The sequence below is a fragment of the Podarcis vaucheri genome (genome assembly GCF_965113315.1).
Source record: "Podarcis vaucheri genome assembly, chromosome: 6".
NCBI classification, from domain to species: Eukaryota; Metazoa; Chordata; class Lepidosauria; order Squamata; family Lacertidae; genus Podarcis; species Podarcis vaucheri.
The window spans coordinates 8,293,315-8,320,350 of NC_138764.1; the positions used below are offsets into that span (position 1 = coordinate 8,293,315).

Here is a 27,036-nt window from a genome sequence, read left to right on the forward strand (position 1 = left end):
GCGCTTTCCCCTCCCTTTGGCGCCGGCCGGGCAGGCGGTCGTCGGGAGCCCAGATCCTTCCACCTTCACCGTGAATTGCTGCGCGTCCCCTGCTCGAAAAGCATGTTGCTTTTCGGTCCAGGAACTTTCACCCTACACGCCGGCTGCCCAGGGCTCAGATTATGACGGGTGGGCGGTTGAGGGGCACCTAACCATATCCACGAGCCCCACTCCTGACTTGTCCTAGTTTCCTCCAAACTACCCTTCCCCTCACTGCCCTCCCAAAGAGGATCATCGGAAAAACAGGAGCGGATCAGTCCCACTCTGGCTTTCCTCCACTTACACAGCAGGTATGAAGTGGAAGGACAGAAAGGGCATTGAAACTGTGACCTCAGTAAGGACTTTTTTTAAAAAAGAAAAGTACCTACTTCCTCTCCCTCCTTTATCTCAATTTCCTGTTATGAAATTTCTTTCTTTTTTTAGACAATCAGTGAGTCAAAGTGTGATTTTCATGGGGTTTGGCACTCACGCCATGGTGTAGTGGTGTAGTTGCATGGTCTAGGGCAGGGGTCTGCAACCCGCGGCTCCGGAGCCGCATGTGGCTCTTTTACATCTTTGCTGCGGCTCCGGGGCGGATACTAGCAAGGGGAGGAAGCGCATTGTGCGCCCCGACACTCCTCACTGTGGCGGGCGCTGTACTGGCTGTGACGTCGCATGGGGGAGGTGCGTGCGTTAGTCACGCACCTTCCCGACGTCACCTTCCCGCCCGCTGTCAGATCGTGGCTCCGGAGATATATTTGTTTTAAATGTTGCAATGGTTTTGCGGCTCCCAGTTGTCGTTTTTTCTTCGGAAACGGGTCCAAGTGGCTCTTTTTGTCTTAAAGGTTGCAGACCCCTGGTATAGGGGCTAAGAGCAATAGACTTGTAATCTGGGGAACCGGGTTTGCGTCTCCGCTCCTCCACATGCAGCTGCTGGGTGACCTTGGGCCAGTCACACTTCTCTGAAGTCTCTCAGCCCCACTCACCTCACAGAGTGTTTGTTGTGGGGGAGGAAGGGAAAGGAGAATGTTAGCCGCTTTGAGACTCCTTAAGGGGAGTGAAAGGTGGGATATCAAGTCCAAACTCCCCCCACCCCACTACAGGAACATGGTCTTTTCACCAGTGCATATCACAGTCCAAATCTGAAGAGCCCTTCCAGGTCAGGCTGAAGGCCCACCTCTGTTCTCACAGTGGCCAACCTGTTGGAATCCTGCAAGCGAGGACATGAACACAGCAGCCCTCTTGCTTCCTGTGATTCCCACCAACTAGCTGAACACTACCATCATTGCTCATAGACACTGACAGCCTGGATGAGTTTCAACAGGAGTTGCTCCTGAGTAAGTCTGCATAGGACTATAGCCAAACCAGCTGATTGTATGCATGCTCTTTTAACAGGGCTTATTACCGCCATGTAAATTTGTGTCGGGTTTTAGCAAAGATGGGGAACCATAGACCTGGTGTGGGGGGCAAATGCAGCCCTCCAGGCTTCTCTCTAGCTGGCGCTCAGGACTCTTCTCCAGGCAACACATCCTTTCAAGCCACACCCTTCACTTGCCCTTGCTTTGCACCCTCCTTGAATGTTTTCGCCCTGCTGGAATGTCAGCTTGAACTTTGATAGTGCCTCTTTCTTGCTTGCATGGAAACAGATGATTGAGTGTGAAGAAGCTTAGCATACTGTACAAAGGCTAAAATTTACATTTGACTCTTTCTGCCCACTTTTGTTTTAGGCCTTGCCCGCCAGTGACATGAAGCCTCCTAAACGCTGGTCAGAAGGGAATGTGATCCTTGAGCAAAAAACCCCCCAAAACATTTTCCCTGGATCACAGACTTGGCTGAATGTCCTCGCCTGTGCATTGCACTAGAGCAGGTCTGCACAACTCAAGAGCCAAGCAAGAGGAAGACTGCCTGTCATGTGGCCAATAAGTGGCCTTTTTAAATAGTCCCCGGCAGAGAGCAAAAGCTGGAGTTGTTTGTCTGGTGGGCTGTATTTGGCTTGGTGAGCCAAAGCTGTGCAGGCCTATGCTAGAGAAAGCATGCTCCTTTGCCATTCCTGTAGGTCTAAAGTTTTCTTGTGGGTATGGATGGGTGACTGAGGAGCTGTGGCTTAATTTAACTTTGGTTTCAGCTGGTGGGAGGAGATGTAAAAGAGAACAGGGCTTGTTTTCTTTTAACAGCTGTACAAGATTCTGAACTTTTGCAGGTGTTAGGGTAGGGAGCAAAGCTGACATTTCTTCCTTGTTTAAAGTCACAGGAACCCTTTGCTTTGTGTCTGGTCATCTTCAGCTCAATAGCCAGGAGGGGCCAGTGAATGCACGTCACAAAAAAAATTGTTTTTGTGAAAAACAGGCTTTTGAGCTTGTGACATGATAGCTTCCGTGTAAACAAAGAGAGCTTGTATTTAGAAATGGAATGTTTCTGGGTTGTTGTTTTTTTTAAGCCACTGCTGTCTGAAGATCTCCCTGCTCTCCTTGCCCACAATGGTTGGGCTCTGGACTCCACCCACCTGAGTCACCCAGCTCTGGGCACCCGTGACTCTACCTGGCTCCAAGGGGGATTTTCCAGATTTCTATCTGCCTTCTCATACTTAAGTCATCCTAGGGGGGGAAAAAATCTCCATTTAGCAGCTATGGCTGTGAGCATGGCAATTTATTATTTAAGGACAGGGTTGGTTATAAGTAGATGAAAAACTTCTGGGCATATAAATAACTTACTTATTCAATGTATAAATTTCTGGTGCTGACAGTTCATAGACACTCAAAGCCAAACTAGATGTGAGTTGCTTTTGTAAAATATTAAAAGCAGTAACAGAGGGAGAGGCAATTTGATTATGATTGCGATACTGGTAGAAGGTTTGTTTAATGCTTCCCCCCATTTTAACCCTTTCTGGGGGTTATTTGCCACATTGCAGCTTTGGGTGGATCAAGTCAGAAGATGGTCTCCCTTGGTCTCCCTCCTTCCACCATTGCTGTGGTCCCAATCAGACTCACCCCCCCATCCCTGTAGGACTGCTTTTAAACTTTTAAAAAGGTGGGCAATCTGGGAACAGGGTTTAACACCTTGGTCCTGTGATATGCATAAATGCTTGAGGCAGGCCACAGGATTATAGACATTTCTGGGCGGGATATGTGGACGTGATTGATTTTTGCAACATTTCTTTGAAGACAAAAACATCTGTAGCCAATCCTCCTGAAGCCACACTCTCCACTAGGGCCTGTTGAAAAGTGCAAGACTCCCCAAAGTGAATGTGTCCATGGTAGGAGAAAACAGTATGAAGGTGTTGTTGTTGTTTAGTCGTTTAGTCGTGTCCGACTCTTCATGACCCCCTGGACCAGAGCAAGCCAGGCACTCCTGTCTTCCACTGCCTCCCGCAGTTTGGTCAAACTCATGCTGGTAGCTTTGAGAACACTGTCCCACCATCTCGTCCTCCGTAGTCCCCTTCTCCTTGTGCCCTCCATCTTTCCCAACATCAGGGTCTTTTCCAGGGAGTCTTCTCTTCTCATGTGGTGGCCAAAGTACTGGAGCCTCAGCTTCACGATCTGTCCTTCCAGTGAGCACTCAGGGCTGATTTCCTTCAGAATGGATGTGTTTGATCTTCTTGCAGTCCATGGGACTCTCAAGAGTCTCCTCCAGCACCATAATTCAAAAGCATCAATTCTTCGGCGATCAGCCTTCTTTATGGTCCAGCTCATGGATCCCGTCATGGTCGCTTCATGGATCACTGCCTTGCCGTGGCGAAGGGGCTTGAATAACTCAGAGAAGCTATGAGCTATGCCGTGCAGGGCCACCCAAGATGGACAGGTCATAGTGGAGAGTTTTGACCAAACGTGATCCACCTGGAGCAGGAACCGGCAAGCCACTCCAGTATCCCTGCCAAGAAAACTCCATGGACAAAGACAAAAGGCATATAGAAGTTATGATGCTGGAAGATGAGCCCCTCAGTATGAAGGTAGGGAGGCCCAGAAACTTTGGGCCAGAAAGATGAGTAGGAAGACGACTTCCTGGGAAATAAGGGAGATGAAAGACAAAAAGCACAGAGCAGGATGGTTGTAAGAAGGGTTGGCTGACAAACAGAAGCTGGATGGAAAGATGGACACTCTTAGGTGAGAGATTGGAGCCCCAGGGTGGGAGGGATGCAAGTTAACCAGGCTTCCAAGTGATGGGTGGAATGCTGATCAGCTGCTTCCATGCTAAGTGTACGGATGTGGCTCATAAATGCCTGTCTGGCCTGAAGGGTGGGTGTTTAGTGATTTTGCTACTTTAGATGGTTTCGATGGACTTGATGGTATTTACCTTTGCTGTATCTTTCTTTTTTATCAAAATGATGCTCACTGCTTTGAGGCTCCAAAGTGGTGCATCACTAAACCACAGTGCAACATTGGGGGAGAGGAAAGACTGAGGGAACAGGAAGCTGGGGAACGGAAGGACGTGTGAGAAAGCAGTAAGGACAGTATATGAAGAATACTGAAACCTCGTTCTTGTTCTCTATAGGAGAAGAGGAAGTGGTTTTAACAGTGCACCTTGCTGGTGGTTTCCTTCCTTGTTACTGTCGAGTGCATTGTAACCCTTGTTCTTTTGCTAAGAGAGAGTTCTTATTTATCACTGTGTTGACTTACTAAAGACACTGCCTCTCAGAATTGCCCCCATCCGCATATCCAGGCAAACATCTACTCCTCTTAAAAACATAAAACCAAAAAGTAATAATATGTCAGGAGTAGGTCTTGTGCCTACGAGGCAGTTATGGAGACTGAAGGCTCCTTCCTTCCCACTGCCGCTTAAGTCTCAGTCTCTCAGGGCTTTACCCAAGCAATCTGAGACAGTGCCAGTGTGCCCACCTTTGCTTCTCCCACTTAATGCCTCTCCTGGTCCTGGGAGACCAAGGTAGAGGGAATTTTGTGACAGCAGGAGGGGGAGACACCCTTGCTTCTTCAGCAGCCTAACTCATTTTTGCCTCTTGGCCTGCCTCCTCCCACTCTCCTGCTTCTGCTTCCGATCTTTTCTCCGCTACAGACTCTCCCAGCTCACTAAGGTGGAATTTACACACATATTAAAAATGTCAAAATGTGTGTTTTTTTAAATCGTTTTGAAAAATGCATTGAATTTGCTTTAGCTCACAGTCACCGTCTAGTGCCACAATTGTATATTCACTTTACAACACATTCAAAACCTTTTATTTGCAGCTGTACAGCTGAGGCCTAAGCTCTGGTACCTCTTCGGCTTCTGACACCTCCTATTCCCAGTCTGACCACTCATTGTCGTCCCACCACCAATCCCTGGGCTCTGAGCTTTATTCCCTTGGTTGTTCCCCAGCTGGTGCCTCCCACCATTCCTCTGTATCCAAGCAGACATAAAATAAAATAGGGATAGGCAAGGAGCCTTGGTGTGAGGGTATCATGGTGCCCATGGCATCCCACTGGGGACTCTGGACTAAGGAACGTACAGAGCTACTTCATACCAGGTCAGACTATTGTTCATCTAGCCCAGTATGGTCTACACAAGTGGTTTCCAATTAGCTAAGTACGGTGGACTTTTGAAAATGTTGATATCTCTATGGTAGTTTTTGTTATATGAATGGTGCCACGGACTACTAGTTGGGAACCATTGGTCTACACTAATTGGCAGCAGCTCACCAGAATTTCAGACAGGAGTCTTTCAGCCTGCAGGTTGATCCCTTTCATTTCAGACACCACGGACCTGTGATCCTGCCGCTGGTGAACTTTTCTTTTGCAGGGCCAATCTTGTGGCTTTGGAAGTAGGGTTGACCCAGGGGAAAAGAAAGGCAATGAGGTTAAACGTCTCCTCCAGTGCCAAATTAGCACTTTGAATTGTTACTTTATTGAATGCAGATCGTGCTTGTGGAAAGAAGAGCAGATTCATGAAGCCCATACACCAACATTGTGGCTTGTGCAAACACGTTTCTCTTACAATTGTCCTTCTGTTGTGTCTTTCACACCTCGTAACTCTCCGAAAACACTTTTAAAAACACGAGTATTGTCTGGAAAGGCTAGGCTGTTTAAGGCAGGATTGGCTCATCTCTGAAAATGGACCATGTTGGCAGGGGCTGATGGGAATTGGAGTCCCAATAAGATTTAGAGAACCACAAGTTAGCCACCCCCACCCCCTGGTTTCTACAGAAGAAGACTACTCCGGGGGTGGGGAGGACTGTGTCCATACCAACATTATTTTCCCACTCTGGTTCTCTGCACGTATTGACTGGGATTAAACTGAGTAATGGAAAATCTTTCTCCTCAAACAGCATTCCTTTTAGAGCATTTTCCAAGATTGCCGCCTCCTCCTCCTCCTCCACCACTCCCACCCCCTAGAAACAGTCCAGTTAAATACTAAAAATAAAGTGAGCTAGAAGTAGGTTTCCTAAAAATAGACAATTTTTTAGCTTTTAGTGTGTGTATGTCAACAGTGGCTATTTATTGAAGCTGGAAACCAAAGACGTAAGAGGGTGTGGAGGTGACCATTTAAAAGAGCAGAGCTCCTTCTTTCAGAATTCATAGAATCATAGAATCATTCCCCACTTACTTTCAGCTCGTCCAGCTCAGCACATCTGGTGGGAAACAGTGGACACTTCAGTCGGAAGTGCTCACTTTACCCATCCTTTTTTCCACTGGGTCTTGAGGTTGTTTTTTGTTTTTGTTTTGTCAAACTTACCTTTTCGGTAGTGGCGCCTGCCCTGTGAAACGTCCTCCCAGCAGATGTCAAGGCAATAAACAACTATTTTACTTTTAAAAGATAACTGAAGGCGGCCCTGTTTAGGGAAGTTTTTAATGTCTGACACTGTATTGTTTTCAATATTCAGTTGGAAGCTGCCCAGAGTGGCTGGGGAAACCCAGCCAGATGGGCGGGGTATAAATAATAAATTATTATTATTATATTATTACTTCCCATAGCTCTGCCTCAGAAAAGCTACAAAAGCTACTACGGACCTTCTGTAGATCATGGTTTGTATTCCTACTCCAGCCTCCACCTTTTTTGGGGAGTATCACGAAGACTGGGACTCCCATTCCTCTTAAGACAGGTGATGTTTCACATTGGGTAGGATGTGGGCTGAGCCCACAGACTCCAGAAAGATTAGGGGGAGTGTGTTTTTGTCGCTAACACACAGAAGCTGCTTTCAGGAGTGATTTCGAGCCGTGCTGTGGTGTAATGAGAACGCACAGGTCTTGGGCTTCAGGCTCCCTCTATATATGCCAAGAGAGGAGCTTACTTGGCAGTCTCTGATCTGGGCTTGTGGCAAATCACAGACCACCATTTCATCTGAATCTGGCAAGTGGTAAGCCCTACGGAGGTGTTTGTTGTAAACAGCAGCATCACTCTACATGGGGGCAGGTAGTTTCACAGGCAAAGATAGCCCCCTGCCCCCAGGGAGCTTACAATAAAAAAGATAGGAAAACAACAGAAGAGATAATCAATGACAGATAAATTCTGAAAGTGGTGAGCAGTTATACATGCATATTTCAGCAAAGTGTGCATTTTTCTGAATAAAATATGTACTATATTGTTTCAAAAGTGGGTCTTTTTCTTGGTATTGTCCTATGCTGATCGTTGCTTATCTTGGGTCATTAGTGCTGTGCTTAAATCCCACCAAAAACTGAGAAGTGAAGCCTAAATTTCGTTTTAGGGATCTGAAATGCCGAAAAATCTGAAAGTGGATGATTTTTTCCTGCTAGACAATTGATGAAACAAGAATGCAGAGCCCACTGATAGGTCAGGATTTTGACCAGCAAAGGCTCTCAGTCTGTGGGGTGTGGGATGAGTCCAGGCCATGCAATTTCCAAGGGCTGCGTCTCTCCACCTTTCCTCTTTTCCCAGCCTCTTCATGCAGGAGCTGGTCTGATTCCCTTGCCGTGCAGCAAACGGAGGGCTCTGTTTCCTGCTTCCACAGGTGGTCTCGGGTGAACCCCCACCAGGGCATAGGAAGCAGTGCTTGTGGGCCTTATTTCCCCTCCCACAGAAACTTCCTCTCCTCACCAGGCTGAGAAGGCTTCACCTTCGTTTCACATCAGTGTCAGCCAAGTGGAAACCTATAGCAGTGGCACCTGTCATTTGGTGAGGGGTTGCTTTTCTGGTTCGTGTTTTGGACTGCCCGGTTAATTTTGGATCTGATGGGGGCTATACATTTTGAGCAAACAAAGAGGATGCTCTTCACACAGTACACTTTGCTGAAATGCTTTGGTTATAGCTATCCAGCCCTGAAGCAGCAGCCGTTGTGAGTTACCTCACGCTAATCCAGCAGCTCCTTATCTTGTTACTTAGGTGGATGAAGTCCAAAGACTGAATTGTGAATTAATAGAATTCAGTTCATGAACATGATTTCTTTAATAAATAGCTCATTTTCTTCCATATATTTTTGTGATAGCAACAAAGATAACCTTTTTTGCTTTCTGAATTTCTAAGTTTTCTTAAATGATTAATTTGATCTTTTTTATTGATATTGTAAAAGACGATTGAATGTTTCAATACACTACTGATTCCACCCCCCCAAAGAAAACATTCCTGTGTAAAATATCAGATGCCCATCATGTTACAAAACTGTCATTAAGGTTCATTCTGACAACCGCACATGAGACTGACAATAAACTTTTCAGTTTATATCATTTGATATAATAATTGCATATAAATTTTTAGATACTGATTTTTGGACACAGATTTCAAAAGATACTTAAATTAGTTCCCATAATATTGCCATCGTCATCTGGTGAGCTCAGGTGCTGAGTTGTGCTGGACACATAGCAAAAACAGGCCTAGTGAGAAAGAAGAGCTTGACCATTGAGCCCCAAGGTTTGCTGGGGGGGGGAGATTTTTGATGGCGGGGACCCTAAGGGAGCAAAAAGCTGCAAAAAATAGCTGAATGAAGAGCTAGGAAAAGGAAATGAAAACTGGCAGAAGGGCATGGGTTTTTTTTGGGGGGGGGAATAGATGATGGCTAGTGACTGAAACTCTCAAGTTTGCCATTTTTTGTAGGTTCCATTTGTCACAGTATACTGTTCACCCAACAGAGCACATGAACCTGGAATTGTAGGCAAGAGTGACGAAGGACAGGGAGCTCCCCACTATCCTCCCTCAGAAATGTGTAATAAACTTTTCCCGACACCTCCCTTGTCTTTTGGCCACAAGCGTGTCCACAGGAATCACACATGCTCCCAGACTCCTTACAGTGGAATGGAAATTTACAAATGCAGAACTATGAAACAGAATGTGCTGTTAGCTGATCGGTGCTGTTTGGGTATTCCCCCATTTTATGGGTCTTGGCTGGCCAGAGAGATGTGGCCAAGAGCCTAAGTACACTTGGCCCTTTAAGGTTTATTTTGCAGTTGTTGTTCCTGCTTCTGCTGTCGTGAAGGCACTTTCTTTTCTACGTATCTGGGCTTCCTGCCTTGCCTTCCATTCGGTGCCAGCTGCAGCTGGCAGCTGTTTGTAGTTCCTTCCAAGAGTAACCTCATTTTTGGCCTGTGGCCTCACCGGAGCTTCCCTTTTTGGCATCACCTTCTAGAAACATAACTCTTCTAGACATAGCAAATATGTCATGACATCCTTTCATCTCCCTACCTGGAGACTACAGTTCTGAGGGAAACAGACAACAAGGAGGCAGTTGCTCACACACAGCCCTGCTTATGTCGGCCGCCCAAAAATCTGAGTATTGTGCCCAGTTCCACCCTGTTGGCATGCCTAAAGCTTTAATTAGATAAGAGTTGACACTTTTCTTTTTTGCTGGTTTAGTATGGTTTTTTTTTAACTAACTGATTTTCTGTCAACCAAGCTACATGTTCTGTTTAGCTCCATGATCGTTTTCCCTAAAGGGTTTGTTTTTATTATAGAAAGTGTTTGTGAAATGTTCTGAATAAATGTGAATTTATAGACTTTTACTGGGTGTACTATAATTCGGTTGTAATACCACACAGTGAAGGCAATTGTCCTCCTGTGATATGTTAGGGAAAACAAGGGCATGTAAGTCTACTGTTGTGGTGGCCAATGTGTGGTGTGTTAGGGGAGGGGTAATACCTCTGGTGGGGGAGATACTGTGCTCCTTCTGGGGTAGCTTGTCTACTTTGTTCCCCAGCCTGCACTCAGTTCTCACCTGTGGCGCCTAGAAGCTGTTAGCATGCAACAGCAGCCACAGCCTGGGAAATGGCTTTGACTGGCTGGCTAAACCAGGTGAAGAGAGCAGATGGGTCTCAAACCTTGTGAGTTAGGAATTGAGCAGACAAGACCAATAGTGGGTCCAACAGTCAAGAAGGTGGATTCTCCAGGTGCTGTAGAGGGAACTGAGGGGCAGATGAGGCTTGTCAACTTGGGAAGGTAGCCCATCTAGGAGAAGGAAAATTCTGGTCCCAAAGCTCTTCTGCCTTGTGGAGAAGAAAGGGCTAGGGAGTAAAACCCTACACAAATCTGGAGTGGAGTCCCTAAGGCAGTTGGATGGTGCCTTGTACAACTCCTTCATGCAACTCCTGCAGCCAAGCAGTTTGACTTCACCCCTGGAGGCACACGCCTTTGTCTCTTGAAACAGATCGATGCCAGCCATAGGTGGTCAATGTCCAGTTATTTATAAGTCCAGTTAATGTAATTATCCAAAATAGATTGGTGGTGTGTGCCTCTGCTGTTCTTTCAGGAAGAAGAGGTCCCAGAAGTTAACTTCTTGTCCCAAATAACATTTGAGATCTTTGTTAGCATACAGATGCTTAAACAGACCCCTTTGTTGCAATATAGACAAGCTGAACAATATAACACAACACGGTGGCCAATAGCAATGGCATGAGTAAAATAATTCTTGTCTGGTGGCTGCCAATTCTGACATTTGGGGCACCTTGCGTAGCCCTTGTTGGGTTGAGTCTGGCTGCCATGTGTGATTGAGTGCACGCTGTGGTGCTTGAAGAGATTAGTGTTGCTTTTGTTGTCTCCTGTTGTGAGACCTTCTTGTCTTTGTAGCTTCTTGGCTCTGACAAGGAATTCCTTCCTGAGGAAATCCTTAGAGTGCTGCTTTCTTTGCTGAGGATGTGGAGGCTGACAAAGAGGCCTCAGACCAAAGAGCTTCAGCAGAAGCTCAAGGGGTGCTCGGTAGAAATTGTCGGATAGTTGTGCACGATGGGAAAGGAGAAAGCATCTTCCTATTGTCAGCTAGTGCTCAGAGCAGCCTTGCTCCAGACAGCTATTCCCATTTGCCTCATTTTAGTAAGGAGGGGCTTCTATCCCCAGCGAGGTGTGAGGTTCACAAGGATGGATGTTTTAGAGGAAAACCAACACATCAAAGCAAATGTTGTTTCTGGCAACCCAGAGGGAAAACATTACAAAATACAGGATACAACGCCTTATAATGGTTGGAAGTAGCTTCTGATCTGTCACTTGGAACCGGGGGCAGTGAGCACAAGGCAAACACTGTTTTGTTTTTTAAAAAATCTATATTGTATTCACAGCAACACTGCAAGCTACATAGCTTCTTATTATTTTAGACAACTGTTGTGAACAGTAATTTTCTCCAGAGTTATTTTTTAAAGCAAAAAGCAACTGATGGAACTTCAATCAGAATGGAGGAAAGGGAGTGTCATTTTTCCTTAAAAAATAATAAAAAAGCATCCTTCATTGGGTTTCCCCCCTGCAGGGAAATTATATGGGTTCATTGTATGTTTTCTCTGCCAAAAGGTGGGGGCTTGAGAGGGGAATGTTTGCGGAAATTACCCCGAACTTTGTGTAACTTGTAGTCGGGCCCCAAGAGCTGCCGACTTGTTCATGATCACTAAGGACCAAGCTAGACTCTGTGTAAACTGACATGCAGGTTTTTGTGTTATATAAATGGCAGCCGAAGAGAAGCCCGAGCAGTTTTGGGACTAGGGGTGGGAGGATGTTTAAGCCTTTTGTTTTCCCTGCCAGTCCTGATAAAAACCACTGCTCAGAGGCTGCAAATTGTGTTTTGCTTCCAGAGCCATCACAGTTGGGGAGGGTGAACCTAATACCAGCATCGCATTTAGGTACAGGTGGTTCTCCTGCACAGCACACCAAGTTGAAGGGACGCAAAATAATACTATCCTATATTTATGTGGGCACCTACTGAGAAGATCCACAAAAAGCAACTGTACCAAAAGGAATTATTGTTAAAATAGGAAATAATTAGCGGGGCGAGGTCACCAAATTTGCCCAAGCATAGGGCACCGTATTATCAAAGTTCCCCCCTGCTAATGGGGACCCTGGCAGGGTGGGGAAAGGGCTAAACCACTATGATGTCTTTAGCATCTACGGTAATTTGCCCTGTGAGGTGGTGATTTATCCAAAGCCACCAAGTGCACTCCATAGCTCAGAAGCCAGGATTGCAGCACAGATTCTTTTCACCTCTCCAGCTCAACCTATTAGTTCAGGCCAGTGGCGTAGCGTGGGTTGTCAGCACCCGGGGCAAGGCAAGTAATTTGCGCCCCCTAACCCGTGGATTTGCGCCCCCTAACCCGTGGATTTGCGCCCCCTAACCCTAACCCCCAGATGTTGCACCCGGTGTGGCCACCCCCCCTGCACCCCCACGCTACGCCAGTGGTTCAGGCCTTCACAACTTGTGATTCTTCAACCATGAATGGCAGCCCAACGGTGAACTTGATGTACCTATTTTTGCTTTCTGATGGGGATTTGTGAAGATTCACAGAATCGTAGAATTTGGACATTCTAGTGTGAAATTTGTCCATTGCTTTCAGTGATATACACACACTCTTATTTGAGCCTGGATAGCTTGCACATCAAGATTATGAAATGTTTATGTCCTTATGGGAATTTGAGTGGATACAACCAGACAAAAGGTAAGCTTGGGACAACTGCATATCAGCCACGTAGTATTTGTCTTGGAAATAAAACTTGCCTGGTTACTGCAGCACTTCTACAAATAATATTGTTGAGGAACTTCAGAGTCCCCAATTTCTTCCTGCCTTCCATCTTGAATGACAGCCCCACATGCTGACGAAACGGCACTTGATTTGGTTACATAGTTTAGGCTGCAGTGGCTGTTAGAAAGGGTTAGTGATTTTTGTCAAAGGAAACATCTTGTAGTGATGTTTCCTTCTTTTAAGGAAGAAGACATCAAAAGGAAGACAGCAGAAGCAGTCTCCAGATGTCTTTGACACTGAGCGTATGAAAGAAATAAAAATACGTTAGGGGTACAATTCAATGAGATCATCACCAAAATGGCATACATGAGATTAACAGCCTCTGAATCAACACTGGCAAGTGCAATTTTTATCCAAGGAAGGGAAAATGTTTTCAGTGCAGAAATGAATTATGGGAATTTGATAACTTACATTTGGTAGTGAAATTTGGGGGGGGTTGGGGGGGCAGTGCTCTTGTGCTTACTGGTTTTCCACCACTGATATGCACAGGTAGTGGGGTTCCAGCAAAGCCCTAGTTTTGGACTGGGTGAATGCCCAAATCCAAAATATTGCAAAAATGTACATGATTCTGAATCTTCCCAACCTCTTTATCCGGCCAGATGGTCAACCAAACTGGGGGGAGGGGAGAAGGAGGGAAAGATTGTCTAATGTTGAAGTCATGGGTGTAGTTACTACTTGGTAACATTTTGGTTGGTTTAATAAAGGTATTGCCCTAACCTAGATTTTGTATTTTTTCCGTATGCATCCACGTGGCTGCTACCTTTGCTTTTTGTGTGACAAGAAAAAAGTCTGATGAAACAGCTGCAAAGGCATGTGTTGGGTTAAACAGGGTGATTCTTTAATATTCAATTATGTATTCTCAGGCTGATTGGAGAAAGCTGATTGCAAGTCTCTTTAGAAACAAATTAAAAATAGCATATATTCAATGGATATACTATTGCATATGGATATCATAGCACACGGTTGCCTATCCCCTGCAATGCTGTCTTGCCTTTATGAATTGACATAGTATCCTCTTAGAACAGCATTTGTGGCTGGTGCTTTTAGCCTTCCTAGATGGCAGACATATTAAAATGTTGATAAGCCATCATCTTTGTTTCCTGGTCAGAAGGCTGTTGAGAATCTTATCCATTACATTTTGTACTTCTAGTTTTCATGCTCCCAGATGAAATTAATTTGGGAGCTTTGTAACTGATGTTCCGGATTTTGATTAGACTTGCTATCTCCTTTTGGATCAGGATAAATAAATTACTTAAAGAACCTGTTTGCTTGCAGTAGCCACTGAAGAGTAGGTGTCTTATCCAAATAGTTGTTGTATCTTGCCATGCTAAATATTTGTTAAAGGAAATTGCTGTGAAGTGGTGGACAAAAGGAAAGAAGGGGCAGCACTAGAGACTGAAAAGCAAAAAGATTGATGGAGCCTCAGCCTGGAAGGAAGGGGTGGCAAACCTGAATCTCCTTAGATGCTGCTGGGTGTCAGGCTGCTGCCAGCGCCTCCTGGCTGGTTGCCCAGGAACGTGCAAAGCCAAGGGAATGTTTCTTACCGTCCTATTTTAATTCAGTATTTACAGAGCGAGGCTATAGAACCCAGCCTTTTGGATAATGGCGTTGTCCCAAGTGAATCTCTACCTCCCTCTCTCCCATTTCCTCATTCGTCTCCTACACGGGTGCTGCTACGTCCCCTCTGTCTTTGAGCTCTTTGCTCTCCTACTTTCAGGCTTGCCGGGTTCTGGGAGAGGGGTGTCTGGAATGCTTTCTAAAGACACTGTGTCCGTCAGCTGCTTTCTCCTCCTCCTCTCCCATTATTTCTCAACTTTCCCCCTCATCTGCCTCTGAGCTGCGACCTCCCTCAAACCCCTGTTGTAAATCAAAACCGTCTTCCTCTTCCTCCTCCCTGGAAGGGTCAGGATGGGGAGGCAGCCTCCACCTTTCCTCTTCTGCCCAGGCCCTGATACTGGGCTACAACTCCCGTTGGGCATGGTAGCTGGAGCTGATGCGAGTTCGAGTGCAGCAGCACCTGAAGGGCCTTGCTCTTGCTGTAAGGCAGTTTGGACAGTGGGGTCATGTTCTGTTGTCACTTCATCCATGTAAGTGTGAAGGTGTGGAATGTTAGAATGATGTTGGATAAAAAGAAGTTAAGTGGTTACCAGCTGTAATGATTAAAATAATTGGGGGGGGGGGAGAAAGAAAGGTGTAAAATTAAGTGAAAATTAAGGGTGAGGATTTGCTGAATGAATAATTTGAATTGGACTACAAAAAGGGGAGGTATGAGGAGGTCCGAGAAATAAGTTAAAAGAAAATAAGTGAATGAAATTATATGTGTTTATATTTTTGTATTTTGTTTTTTTGTATACCCTTTGAAAAGTTAATAAATATATTAAAAAAATAAGTGTGAAGGTGTGCATTTGCAATTTACAATAAAGATTACATGTGACAGGAAACAATGCAACTATATTGATTTCTGAACTGCACTGAAGATGTCAAACCATCTGGTCTGGAGGCCTTATCCTGCTATCCCAGACAGAATGTGTGTGTGTGTGTGTGTGCACATGTGCGTGCGCTGCAGGGACAAAAACAATAGTGCCATGCATTTGTTGTAATAATAATAAGTGCATGTATCCTAGAAAAGGCTTTAACAGCATTGTTTGCTTGGCGTTCCCTTGGTGGCAGGTAAATTTCCCTCTTTCTTCCACTCTCTGTAGCTGCAGCCTGGTTGAGAATCCAGGGCACGTGTCTGTAGCTGTGCTTTAAATGAGGTGGTGTTTTTGTTTTAATTTCCACTTTGTAGTACATGAGCTCTCCTCAAACCTTCCACCGTGGGAAGCAGGGTATTAATTAATTGTGTTTTAGGTGGGACCTTCAGTGTCTAGCAACTAGAAATAGACGGTCCCACCAAACTAAGTTTGCACAGAAAAAGTCCCTGGATCAGTTCCTGGCGTTTTGTAAGAATACTAGATTGCAAGGCAAGGAAAGATGCCTTCCTTAGGACTTGATGAGCTGCTGCAGATCAGACAGTCCCGGAATAGAAGATGGACCAGCAGCCTGACTCAGCAGAATGCAGCTTTGCACGCTCACCTTCTTGGCTGGAGCCAGAGGTCAGTGGCTGAGCCCCTGCTTTGCATGCATAAGGTCCCATGTTCAACGCCTGACATCTCCGCATAGGGCTGGGGAGGCCCCCACCTGAAATCCTGAAGAGTCACTGCAAGTCAGTGTGGGCAATGCTGAATTAGATGGATGAATGGTCAGACTTAGTGTGAAGCTGCTTCCCGTGTTCCTAACCTGCTTGTGCAATAATCTCTGATGTGGATAGAGCAGGTGTAGCTGCTGCTAAGGTCCCTGGAATATGGAACAGCAGAATCCTGGAGGTGCCCAGTGCTAGACCTCATATCACAAGTGAAAGCAAAGGAGGATCTACCGTAGTTAACACCTTCTCCTCAAGCTCAGGAGGAAGTTTTTGTTTGCCATTCTTCCTTCTGGGTCTGAATGCTTGGTAGCTTTTTGGAGTCAATGGTACCTCCCACCCCACAACCCCCCCCACCCCCAAACCAGCCAGCCACCTTTTCCGTCTAGACGTAGGGCTACGCTGCCGGCACAAATTCAGTTCTAGTTGGTTGCAGGTTGTGTGCAGGGCTGGTCTGATGTGGCCACAGTGATGGGAAAGGCAGCGAGAGGGATGTGTTCGGAGGATACAGCAACAAGGGCAGGTGGGTGTGTTGCTCGCGTTGTCTCAGAGTTCAGAAATCATGCAAAACCTGGGGAGATGGTAGGTGCGTGCAATGGGTAAGACTACACTGAGGGATGGGAAGGATCAGGTCCAAGTTAACCCTCTGAATCCTTGCCAGAAAGCGACTCTCAAGAATTGCTTCGTGTCTCTTGCATTGACCAGTCACACACCCATTTCTCCTTTGGAATCTTTTATTAACGTATAGAAAATGCATTAAAAAAGGAACTATACAGAGCCTAAGAGCAATCAGGACTAAAAATACTAGTTAACAATGGTTAACAAGCGTATATCCCCATTCTCTGAGCTACGGTTCCATTACGGGATCATTGGGAGGGCAGTTGCTTTTTCTATCTCTCCCTCATTGTTTTACTGGTAAGGTTTAGTTTGTCAGAGTCTCTCTGAGGGAGCTGCCACCTCATTTATTTCTTCTATTAAATAATAAACACAGTTCCAGAATAATGCATATACAAGGGAGGGGTCAGAGTTTTCAAAATCTTTGTTGAGTCATCATCCTCTGAAAAAGCAACCATGACACTTGCCAAAGTCTAGGGATTTTTATGCAGTTTGATCTTCTCAGCAGGATCTGGTTTCATTTTTTCTCATCCCATCCTAACTATCTTCCCTTGTTGAGACAGCAATATCTGAACTACTGTAGCTACTCACCAGCCATTAGGCAGTATTGTTGGAGTGCTGTCAGCACCGTGGATTGAAGGGTTAGTGAGAATAATAAAAAGAGCACCTAGTTATATCCCCAAGGAAGGGAAATGCCTCCACCCCACTCCTGCAAGGACATAATAAACTGGAAGGGAGTGTGCTGTTCTCAGTGTTCCCACTAAACTCCAGCATCACAGTGGTTTGTCACAGAGGCTTCCTTTCCCCTTGGAAAGGGTATAATCTCCTGTTCTGACAACGTTTGTCCCATTCTGCCTTTCAAGAAGTTGAAAAATGAACTTTTTAATACTGTGTCAACATGGAGAACAGAGAACCTAAATCTCCTCTTTCTTTGAATGTATGAATGCAGAATAATTACCACTCCCTGGTTCTGTAGTTATGGACTATACAATTCTGGGAGCTGCTTTCAGTCCATGCCATGGAGCTGTTTGCCCTTTTGACAGCAGCAGCAGCAGCAGCAGCTCCCTGCAGTGTGTTGCAAGCTGAAAATCACTTTGGAAATGGCCCCAAATGTGGGCTGACAAGTTGTGTGCTGTGCTGCTGCCAGAGAAAAAGATGCAGAAGCCCCCCTGTCCACAGAGAAAGAACTTCAGTAATGGCCACACTGTTGCTTTATGCTCCTCCACAGTACAAATATGCTCAGTGCCCACCTTTTCCATTGGAAATTGGAATATACCAATTTATGCATATACAAAGAAGGGAGGGAGGGATAAAAATTCAGCTTGAAAAGGGAGTAACTAGTCCACATTATATGACTCTAATGTTGGCCTAACGGGCTGTGGACTACTACCTGTGTGTAAGTTTCCACCTCTTCCAGTGGATGACTCCTTCATACGGCATGGGAAGAGAAGGAGGAGGAGGAGTAGGAGTAGTGGTAGTAGTTAAACATACCAGTCCATAAGCACCCAAAAGTGCTCATGGATCTAGCCCTTAGCCTTTAGGGTCCCACATAGTTCTCTGTTGGTTATGCATGAATAGATGTCCGATCTTCACAGTGAATAGACAGTTGATCGGAATGAAGCTACCACGGCAAGTAGAGCACCAGTAGATGCTTACAAGTTGTCTGTGGCCTGTTGGGTTTATGGGGTTGGTTTGGTGGTGGATGCCTTGCTAATAGTGTCTGAGTCGATGACTTAACAGGGAAAAATGCCACTACAGAAATGGAGACTGCATTCTGAGGAAACCTGCCACTCTTGTTGCTCTGGGAAGAATGCCTAAAAAACTGAGCTAATGACCAAATTGCCACAGGAAACAATAGAATCAGCCACATTATAGGACATGGATATTCACACTGGCGGAGGAAGGGGGTGCGGTGGGTGTGGCCTGCCCCTGGTGTCATCCCTTGGGGGGGTGACATCGCCGTGCTGCCCCCCTGGGACGCTTGGTGCGGGTGCCGCCCCCCTGTTACGCTCGCCCTGCCCCTGGGTGCACAGCACGGGTGCTGCTCTCGGTGCCAGAGCAGCTAGCTCCGCCTTTGGATATTCAAGTTATTTTTGGCTCATCAGGTGCTACATGAGAGAAAGGAAAGCTACCTAAAAATGCTCAACTATGTTCTAACCGAGTTCCTTTCTGCTTTTGTGCGCTCAGTCTGTTAAATCTAGTCTACAGATTCAGGCCCCTCATGTGCTGATGACAGAACAGGTTTATATATTGTTCCCTCCGGGGCTTAGAAGATGCAAGCTGCCAGAGTGGAGTTTCTCCAAGGGAAGAATAATAGAATCATAGAATTGTAAAGTTGGAAGGGACCTCAAGGGTCATCTAGCCCAACCCCCTTCAATGCAGGAATCTCAGCTAAAGCATCCATGACAGATGGCCACCCAACCTCTGCTTAAAAACCTCCAAGGAAGAGGAGTCCACCACCTCCCGAGGGTAATAAATGAGTCAATTGCCAAGAAAATCCTATACGGTCCCATTTGATTTCAAAAGAAAAACTTCCCTAAAATGAGGAGACTTGGTAAGAATGAAGTTCAAAGGAAAGTCAAGAGGATCAAATCTTGGGAGTTATTTGAAAAGCCCTGTTAGAAGCTCAAGTGGAGTGTATACTGCAGACCAAGAGAAGCGCCAGGAGAGCCAAGAGGAAATCAGCGTAGTTAATGAGCAGAGTCAAATCATTTGACTCAAATGAGCTGTTAGAGCTAAGAAGTCTTTCTTCAAAAAAAATGGAAGTCTTGTCCAAATGAAGAGGACAAAAAGGAACCCATAATTTGGCAATAAAGTGCAAGCAGACAGGAAGAGTTGCTAAAAAAGAATTTAAGGAGTGCATTGCTAGAAACATTAATACCAACAAGAAGCAGGAGACTGATTAGGGAGGCAGTTGTACCCTTGGATGGTGCTGAAGGTGTGCTAAACATGGATACGGAGAATGCAGAGAAGTGAAATCGGTCTTCACAACAGTAGATGCAGGGCAGATCCCAGGGCCTGAGCTAACTTTTGCAGGGTCAAATAGGGGTGACGAGAGATAAAACTGCCAATATCATAATGCTGTTATACAAATCTATGGCGCAACTGCATGTGGAATAATATCTACTGTTCTGATCACCTCACCTCAAAATGGATATTGTAGGGTTGGAGGAGGCTTAGAAAAGCACAGCTGAAATAATCAAGGGTCTGGAGAGATTCTCCTGCCAAGAAAGGCTGCCGCACTTGGGACTTTTTAGTTCAGGGAAAAGGCAAGAGGTGACATGATGGAAGTTTATAAAATTATGCATGGCACAGAGAAAGTGGATAGAGCAATGTTTTACTCCGCTCTCAAAACATTAAAACACATGGTCATCCAACGAAGCTGAGTGTTGGAAGTTTCATGACAGGCCAAAGAAAGTACTTCTTCATGCAGCTCATAGTTAAACTGTGGAACTCTCTCCCACTTGAATGGGGAGTCAACAAATTCGTGGAGAACGCTGTTGATGGCTGCTAGACATAATTGCTATGCTCTGGCTCCTCAGCTGGAGGCAGCAACGTTTCGGAGTGCCAGTTGTGGAAACTGCAGGAGGGGAGAGGGGGGCCTGTGCTCAAATCTTTCTAGGGGAATTAGATGGAGGATTAGCCTGATCCTAAAGGCTGTCTTAATGTGTGTGTATATTGCTAATAATACTGATCTGTGGAATTCCAATACTGTTCTAGGGAATCCCATGTTCTAACAAGCAACACAATCCATGAAAAAGCAGCTGAAGAAAAACTGAAGTAAACGCTGCTCCTAAAATGGAATTCCATTGGGCAAAGTAAGAAGAGCTGACGTAGTTATCTGTGAAAGACTCTGTGCCCACAATTGTGCATTTAATTAGATTCTTCATTAGATGTGGGCAGTTTTCTAAAGAGCTCTGTGAGAACATTTTATATTGCCTGTGCGTGTGTATTGAATGCATTTTTTAAGAGTTCATGTACATCTTTCTTTTTAGCATTTTCAGACAGCCGTCCCCTCAATCCAGTTGTGCACACTTTCTTATCTGTTGGAGGAGTTAGATGTCAACTCACAGACATGTTCCCAATCCTGCATTTTTAAAACTTGCATTGTGTTAATATATTGTTCTGTGGTTATTGTGTTGCGTTTTAATTCATGCCAGCTTCTTCAAGTGCTCTGTGATCACAGCAGATGGGCATGATATAACAACAACAATTCCTTTTGGAATACTGTTTCCCATGTCACACCTGAAATCTGCAGAGAAGAGGGTTCATTCTTTCCAGTGGCGTAGCGTGGGGGGTGCCAGGGGTGCCGGCCGCACCGGGCGCAACATCTGGGGGGGCGCGAGTCCAGAGGGAAGGGACAAGTTCCTTCCTCTGCCGGGCTCCCCGCCGCCACCGCCAGCCTTGCGCCCTAGCGCGCGCGCCCCCCGCCGCCGCTGCGGCTGCGCTCCACTCACTGCTCGCAGGAGGAGCAGCCGCTGCAGCAGCGCCGACACAGCCACCAACACCTGGCCGGGCACGGGCAGCCTCCGCACCCCGCCGCCGCCGCCATCCCCTCGGCCCAGCCACAGGCGGCGGCTGCTTCTGCCGACTGGGAGGAGAGCTCCGAGGGGCCTCACCGCGCCCTGCGCTCCCCAAAACCCTCCGAGAGGAAGCCGGCGGGCGGGCGAGGGTCTCCCGGCAGAAGGGGGCGCCGCTGGCTCCGGCTCTCAGCGCAAATCTCAGCCGTGGGGGGGGGGGAGGACAGAGCACGGCTGGAAGCCCCCGGACCCGGCCGGGAGGAGGAGAGGCGCTCGCCAAGCCCGGATCTGGAGCTCCACCTACAGCCCAAGGAGAGGAGGGGGCGGGGAGGCGCCCAAGGGGAGGGGGCTTCGGCTGCCTCGGCCCGCGGGGGCTCCGCAAATAATAAATTTAATAAATTCCTGCTGAGCCTTTGGGGGGGTCCTTGGCTCCTTCGCTCGCCCCCAGCCCCAGTGGCGTAGTGTGGGGGGATGCAGGGGGGCCGGGCGCAACATCTGGGGGGCACGCGCTTGCACTCGAGTGCTAAAATCCACGGGTTAGGGGGAGCAAATTACTTGCCTTGCCCCGGGTGCTGACAACCCACGCTACGCCACTGATTCTTTCTCCCATAATGGCTAGGCTACCAGTATTTCAAAATCCTCCGCAAGTGGGACTGTTGTTTCTGCTCTTTTATATCTTAAGTATCAGCTGCCATGTGCAAAACTGCAGATTACCTTAAAAGCATTCCTGTGCAATGAGTAAAATAGGGATGTGGAGCGCTCAGGTATCTACCCAGAGTGAGATACTGCCTATATAGAGGCCATTCACTGTAATTTCTTGTTCTCACCACAAGGTGGCAGTTTTGCACTGTTTCTACACTTGAATTGAAACATTTCTTTTTCCTCCTGCGTGTCAAAGATGGCCAGTGTTCATATTAATTATTGTTATGCTATTGCTAAACAGTTAGAGAAACTCATTGCTGAATCAGGGAATATCAGTCACTCCAGTCTCCTCATAGTTGATTTTAGAGGGGCGTTTCCCGTGAAAATAGCCTTTTCTTTTAAAAGATAAATTCTGTTCTTTGAATTCTAAATGGCGCTTATATAATTTTGCTCAATTTTTATCAAAAACTTCACTAGCTAACCTGGTGGTGGTCCACCTCTGAAAATGTGACGCTTTAGGACAAACTGTTGTCAGGCAGGAACAAGTTTGTGTGTGTCTAGAGCAGGCATGGCCAAACTTGGCCCTCCAGCTGTGGTTGGACTACAATTCCCATCATCCCTGACCACTGGTCCTGCTAGCTAGGGATGATGGGAGTTGTAGTCCCAAAACATCTGGAGGGCCAAGTTTGGCCATGTCTGGTCGAGAGGATGCCATTATGTAGTGTTTTGCCCAGTGTTGTGTAGGGTTTCTGGGATTATGGGGTGATTTCTGGAATGGCGAAGTAGACACAACTCAGTGTTATGGCAGGGTGAAAGAGCCGGTTCAGAGAAGCCCTCATAGACATGGGAGTTTCAAGCTTCGAAGAGACTAGTCAGCCAGATTTTTAAAAAATCTAGTTAGGAAATTAATACAATTTTCTGGGCCAACAGAGCTCTAAACTGATGCAGGCAGAATAACCTCAAGTGCTTCAAAAGGATTGGGTGAACTTCTTGCACCCCTCCAGCTGAGGCCTAGATCCTTAATCTAGAGCCTGTACCTGGGCTGTCCCACCTCAGACGGCAGGTGATACTCGCATGATTGAATGTTCTCCCATGCCAAATGTTCCCTCCACATAGAAAAATGGATGTTAAGGTAGAGATCCTAGCCAGGGGCACAGCTAGGGGTCAGTTAGGTTGGATCCTGCCAAGGTCCAGGGTGTGCGTGTGCAAAAATTGCACCTCTCCACTCTGGCTTGGAGTGGCTCCCTGGGCCACCGCTCTGTGTGGTCAGCTCCTTGGCAAGGCTGCGAGGGACCCCAGACAAGCCCCTGATATGCTCGTTTTCTATGTGTAAGCTTCTTTTTTAAAAAAAAATGCTGGAGAACATTTAATTGTGTGCCCCCCCCCACCCCGCACTGCCTGAGGCAGGACAGCCCAGACACAGGTCATGGAAAATACAGTTCTGTGATTCTTTTTTACAACCCTTTTTTGTGGTTATAACAAAAGAAACAGTTGCTGAGGCTGCAGTTTGGAGGGGCAGACTAGTGGAGATTCTGACTAGGAGAACGGCATGGAGGGGAAGGGTTAGTCATCATCATCCTCATCCCATGCCTATCCCAGGCACTGCTCCAAAGAACCTGGTGGACGGCCACCATTGCTGCATTTCACGTGGGGGTGGGGGGTTTGGTGGGGTGGGGAATGTTGGCAGATCCCAACACAAATCTCCACATAACGTGTTGTTTCAGCCTCCAAACATTCTGCTCGAAGGTAGACAATAATTAAGGAGTTTTATGGGGGCTAGTGAGGAGTTAAGTGCCTTGCTTTTGCAATATTCACACGTTTCACACCCAGGGATGTTATTCTCCCCGCACCCAGAAAAGAGGCTCAGGTTTGGTGCATCGTGTTGTTAACTCAAAGCGTCCCTCTGCTCTGCCCCTCCGTAGTCTTTGTGGGTTGGCACTGACTAGTCTGGGTCGATGCAACTGGAAGCCGCTACCACAAAATGTGTGGCTACAGAGGAAGGTGACTGCACTTTGAAGTTATCTTCACCAATGGACTGGTGAGGGGAAGGGACATAGGCTTTTTAAAGGGACATTGACTCTGTTAAGCTCTCCTTTCAGAAGTTGACTTTAAAGCAGGTAAATGTTTAAACGCCTGAGAGAAATTTAGTTGGAGTGCCTATAAAATTGGTACAGCATGGGAGCAATAAAGGTGAGAGACATTTAGTTCCAAAATTATTTCGACACATGAGCAAGTAGATTTGTTTGCCTTTGTTTTTGGGAACATGACCTGGGGTTTGTGTTGGGATGGAAGGATGAGGTGTCTTCGCCTGCCTTGTGTGAAGGGTGGCCCGAATGCCAGGTCTTTAAAGGAACGGAGCCGTGAGGCCTCTGCAAGTGGGTTCAGTAAGTTTCCAGATTTTGGAATCTTCTTCCCCGACTGATGGACATTTGCTGGCTCAGCAGGCATCACCGTGAAAATGTCACTTAGTTCATGTAGCAGCAGCAGCAATGGGCAACCAGAGCTCTGGGAGCCAACCTTGGTACCCGCTGGCAGAACAGGCTGGCATGTGAACAGAAGCACCCCACGTACAGTAGAAACTGGGTTAAGAAGGAAAACCTTAAATAAAGCCATTTTCTAATAGGTTCAAGAGAGAACAAAAAAAACCCTCTTCTTTTATGGAGGTGTGCTGGGTAGGAACTCAATAAAGTCACTGGGAATGACAGCAAAGCATCAAGGTTGTTCTCTTACCAAGTGAGCCATCCCTCAGGGGCGTCATGGCTTCCCTCAGCCACTCAGTATGGAGCAGGCTGCTACTTTTTGTCCTCTCCTTTTCAGATTATAAAAGACAAACAAATGACAGAAAAGGACTGCTTGTCCAGAGGGATCCTGGCCCCTTCACAGCTGCAGGGACCGCCGCTTCCTCCCCAGGGTGTTGCGATGGTTGTAGGGCCTCATCTTCATTTCCACAAAGGGTATGGAGAACTCGTGTCCTTTCCAGTGGTACCAGTTAATACCCTGTGGGCAAAGCACGGGGAAAGTCATTGCCAAAGGGATAGGGATACAGTGGTACCTCGGAATACAGATGCTTCAGGTTACAGACACTTCAGGTTAAAGACTCTGCTAACCCATCAATATTGCCTCGGGTTAAGAACTTTGCTTCAGGATGAGAACAGAAATCACGCCGCGGCAGCGGGAGGCCCCATTAGCTAAAGTGATGCTTCAGGTTAAGAACAGGTTAAGAGTGGACCTTCAGAACGAATTAAGTTCTTAACCTGAGGTACCACTGTACTTGGGATAATTCAGGTAGCATAACAAGAAGGGAGTAGAACAGGGCACTCACAACCACTTCCTACTGAAATACTTTTAAGGCTTAAAAAAAAGCAGGATTGGCTTTATTCTGTTTAGAATTATAAGATTTAAACCTCAGAGCACTTTTATTCAAAGTACATTAGGTCTGATTTGCACGTTCAGAAGAATGAAGGGACAGAGACCTGAGATGGTAAAGGGAACTGCTTTGGGCTTCGGCAGGAGGACCATTTTAATGAATGCTCCCCACGTGAAAAGCTCAGTTTAAGTAGAATACTAACATAGCTGGAAGAGGGAGAGGCAAGGTAAACTTTCTCCCCGATAGCCTAGTGCTCTCAGCCACCCCAGAAATTGTAGCACTGCGTCATTTAGCATTGTACTGGCCAGGACTTGAGATGACAGAAGCCTCCGCTATACCACTTTAGACTGCAGGTAGGAAATTATATTTTTTAAAATACCCCCCCCCCCCCGATTCCCTGTATAAAAACTCCACACAGACATAAAACCACCCTATGAAAGAAAACTACTTTGTGTAGTGCTTTCACTGCTGTGCTGGTTCACTATAAGCAAGGAGTTTGTCACCAGGTGATAAGAGCTCATGCTCTTAACCACGCAGCTCTCTTCTGATGAGCTAAGAGGCTTGCAAAACGTATCATTAACAAGCAGAGAAGCTGAGCTCCTGTTTGTAGCTCTGAACTGACCCACCACTTACCTGGCTGTGTCGGGACTCGCCATACTTGCCGTTGAGATTGGTCCTGTGACAGTTCTTATACCACCACGCCCCTTTGTATGACATGGCACAGTTTGTGACGGCAACATCGTTGTCTCTGTCTCTGGTGGAAAATGGGCGCCCTTGATGATATGTGAGTGAATCTCCTGCAACAGAAGACAGGTCATTTTCCTTCTGCCTGCAAAGGGACAGAGTTCATGCATGAGTTCATGCATGTATGTTTGTCGCTTGGTGGCTGCACTGGTTTTGGCTCTGTGCAGAACAAGCACTGAGGGCTTGTCCTCACTTCCGCTTTCCCCTCTGCTTTCTCCTGGGAAAACCCACTCTTTACTTCCTAATCGGAGCAAACGCCAGTCGGGTTTTTCAGTGGATTGACGTTTGATCTGATTCAGCGTTAAATGGCAGGTATTCCTGGGGAAAGCAGTGAGGTGAATAGAAAACTACTCTGACGCATGTCTAGAAAGCATGGGACAAGTGGAAAACTGCTTGGACCCCTGCTTTCTAAGGGCAGGACAAGCAAAGTGCATACGAGCCCCAAGTTGTGAGAGCTGGCCCAAATTAAGAAGCAAGCAGAAGCAGCTTCTGGGGGTTACTGCATGTATGTGGTGCACAGTGTGGGAGTCTTTTTGTGTTTCAGGCAGCCTGACATATTGTTCGACACCCCCTGCCCCAGTACATGCATCTTTTATGCAATTTCCAGAGCCATGTTAGTCTCTGGCAGCATTTTCTAGGCTGGTTAAGAGCACCTGCTGTTGCATCGACACCACTGTTTTTGCATCGTCCCACCCTCAAGAACAACTGGTGTAATTACACGACCCATTAGGCATGTCTACCTCATAGCATCATGGATGGCAAAGGAAGCCCTCTCACTATCCTCATTCTGATCAGGAGGGCATAGGGCATGTCTTCTCACTGCCTTGGCATCAGGGATGTGTGCCAGTCTCTCCCCCTTCCCCCATTCAGAGGGAAGAAATGAGTGCATCATGGCAGAGGATATCCTCCCCACCCAAACTGTTTGCTTATGCGCATGCACTTATGAATACACAAAGCAAATAATTGGGCCTAGTACACAGAGTTCTTAAACTCCCTAGCGAGGAACATCTGTGTGGACACTTCTCCTTTGGGTGGGGATTCTGTAACACAGGAGACTGTCCTTTTTACATCCTTCTGCTTCTG

At 46.5% G+C, this 27,036-nt stretch overlaps 1 protein-coding gene and 1 long non-coding RNA gene across 5 annotated transcripts in view; one reads left to right on the forward strand and one right to left on the reverse strand.

Annotated features, from left to right (window-relative positions):
- The first annotated feature begins 5 nt into the window (after positions 1 to 5).
- LOC309535746 overlaps positions 6 to 27,036 on the forward strand; it is a 29,870-nt gene continuing 2,839 nt past the window's right edge. The window contains exons 1-2 of one of the 2 annotated variants that reach the window (XR_014221377.1): positions 6 to 329; positions 1,142 to 1,355. This is a non-coding gene — a long non-coding RNA (uncharacterized lncRNA). Of the gene's footprint in view, positions 330 to 1,141; positions 1,356 to 3,131; positions 3,293 to 3,964; positions 4,457 to 27,036 lie in introns of those variants that run through there. The other variant, XR_014221378.1, reaches the window with a different exon arrangement.
- The window catches only part of TNR (tenascin R), a 395,170-nt gene continuing 390,438 nt past the window's right edge, over positions 22,305 to 27,036 (reverse strand). For all 3 annotated transcript variants that reach the window (XM_082229016.1, XM_082229014.1, XM_082229015.1), the window contains 2 exons: positions 25,843 to 26,006; positions 22,305 to 24,839 (listed from right to left, as the gene is read on the reverse strand). In XM_082229016.1, the coding sequence (XP_082085142.1) occupies positions 24,720 to 24,839; positions 25,843 to 26,006 (284 nt within the window). In that variant the 3' untranslated portion in view covers positions 22,305 to 24,719. The remainder of the gene's footprint in view (positions 24,840 to 25,842; positions 26,007 to 27,036) is intronic.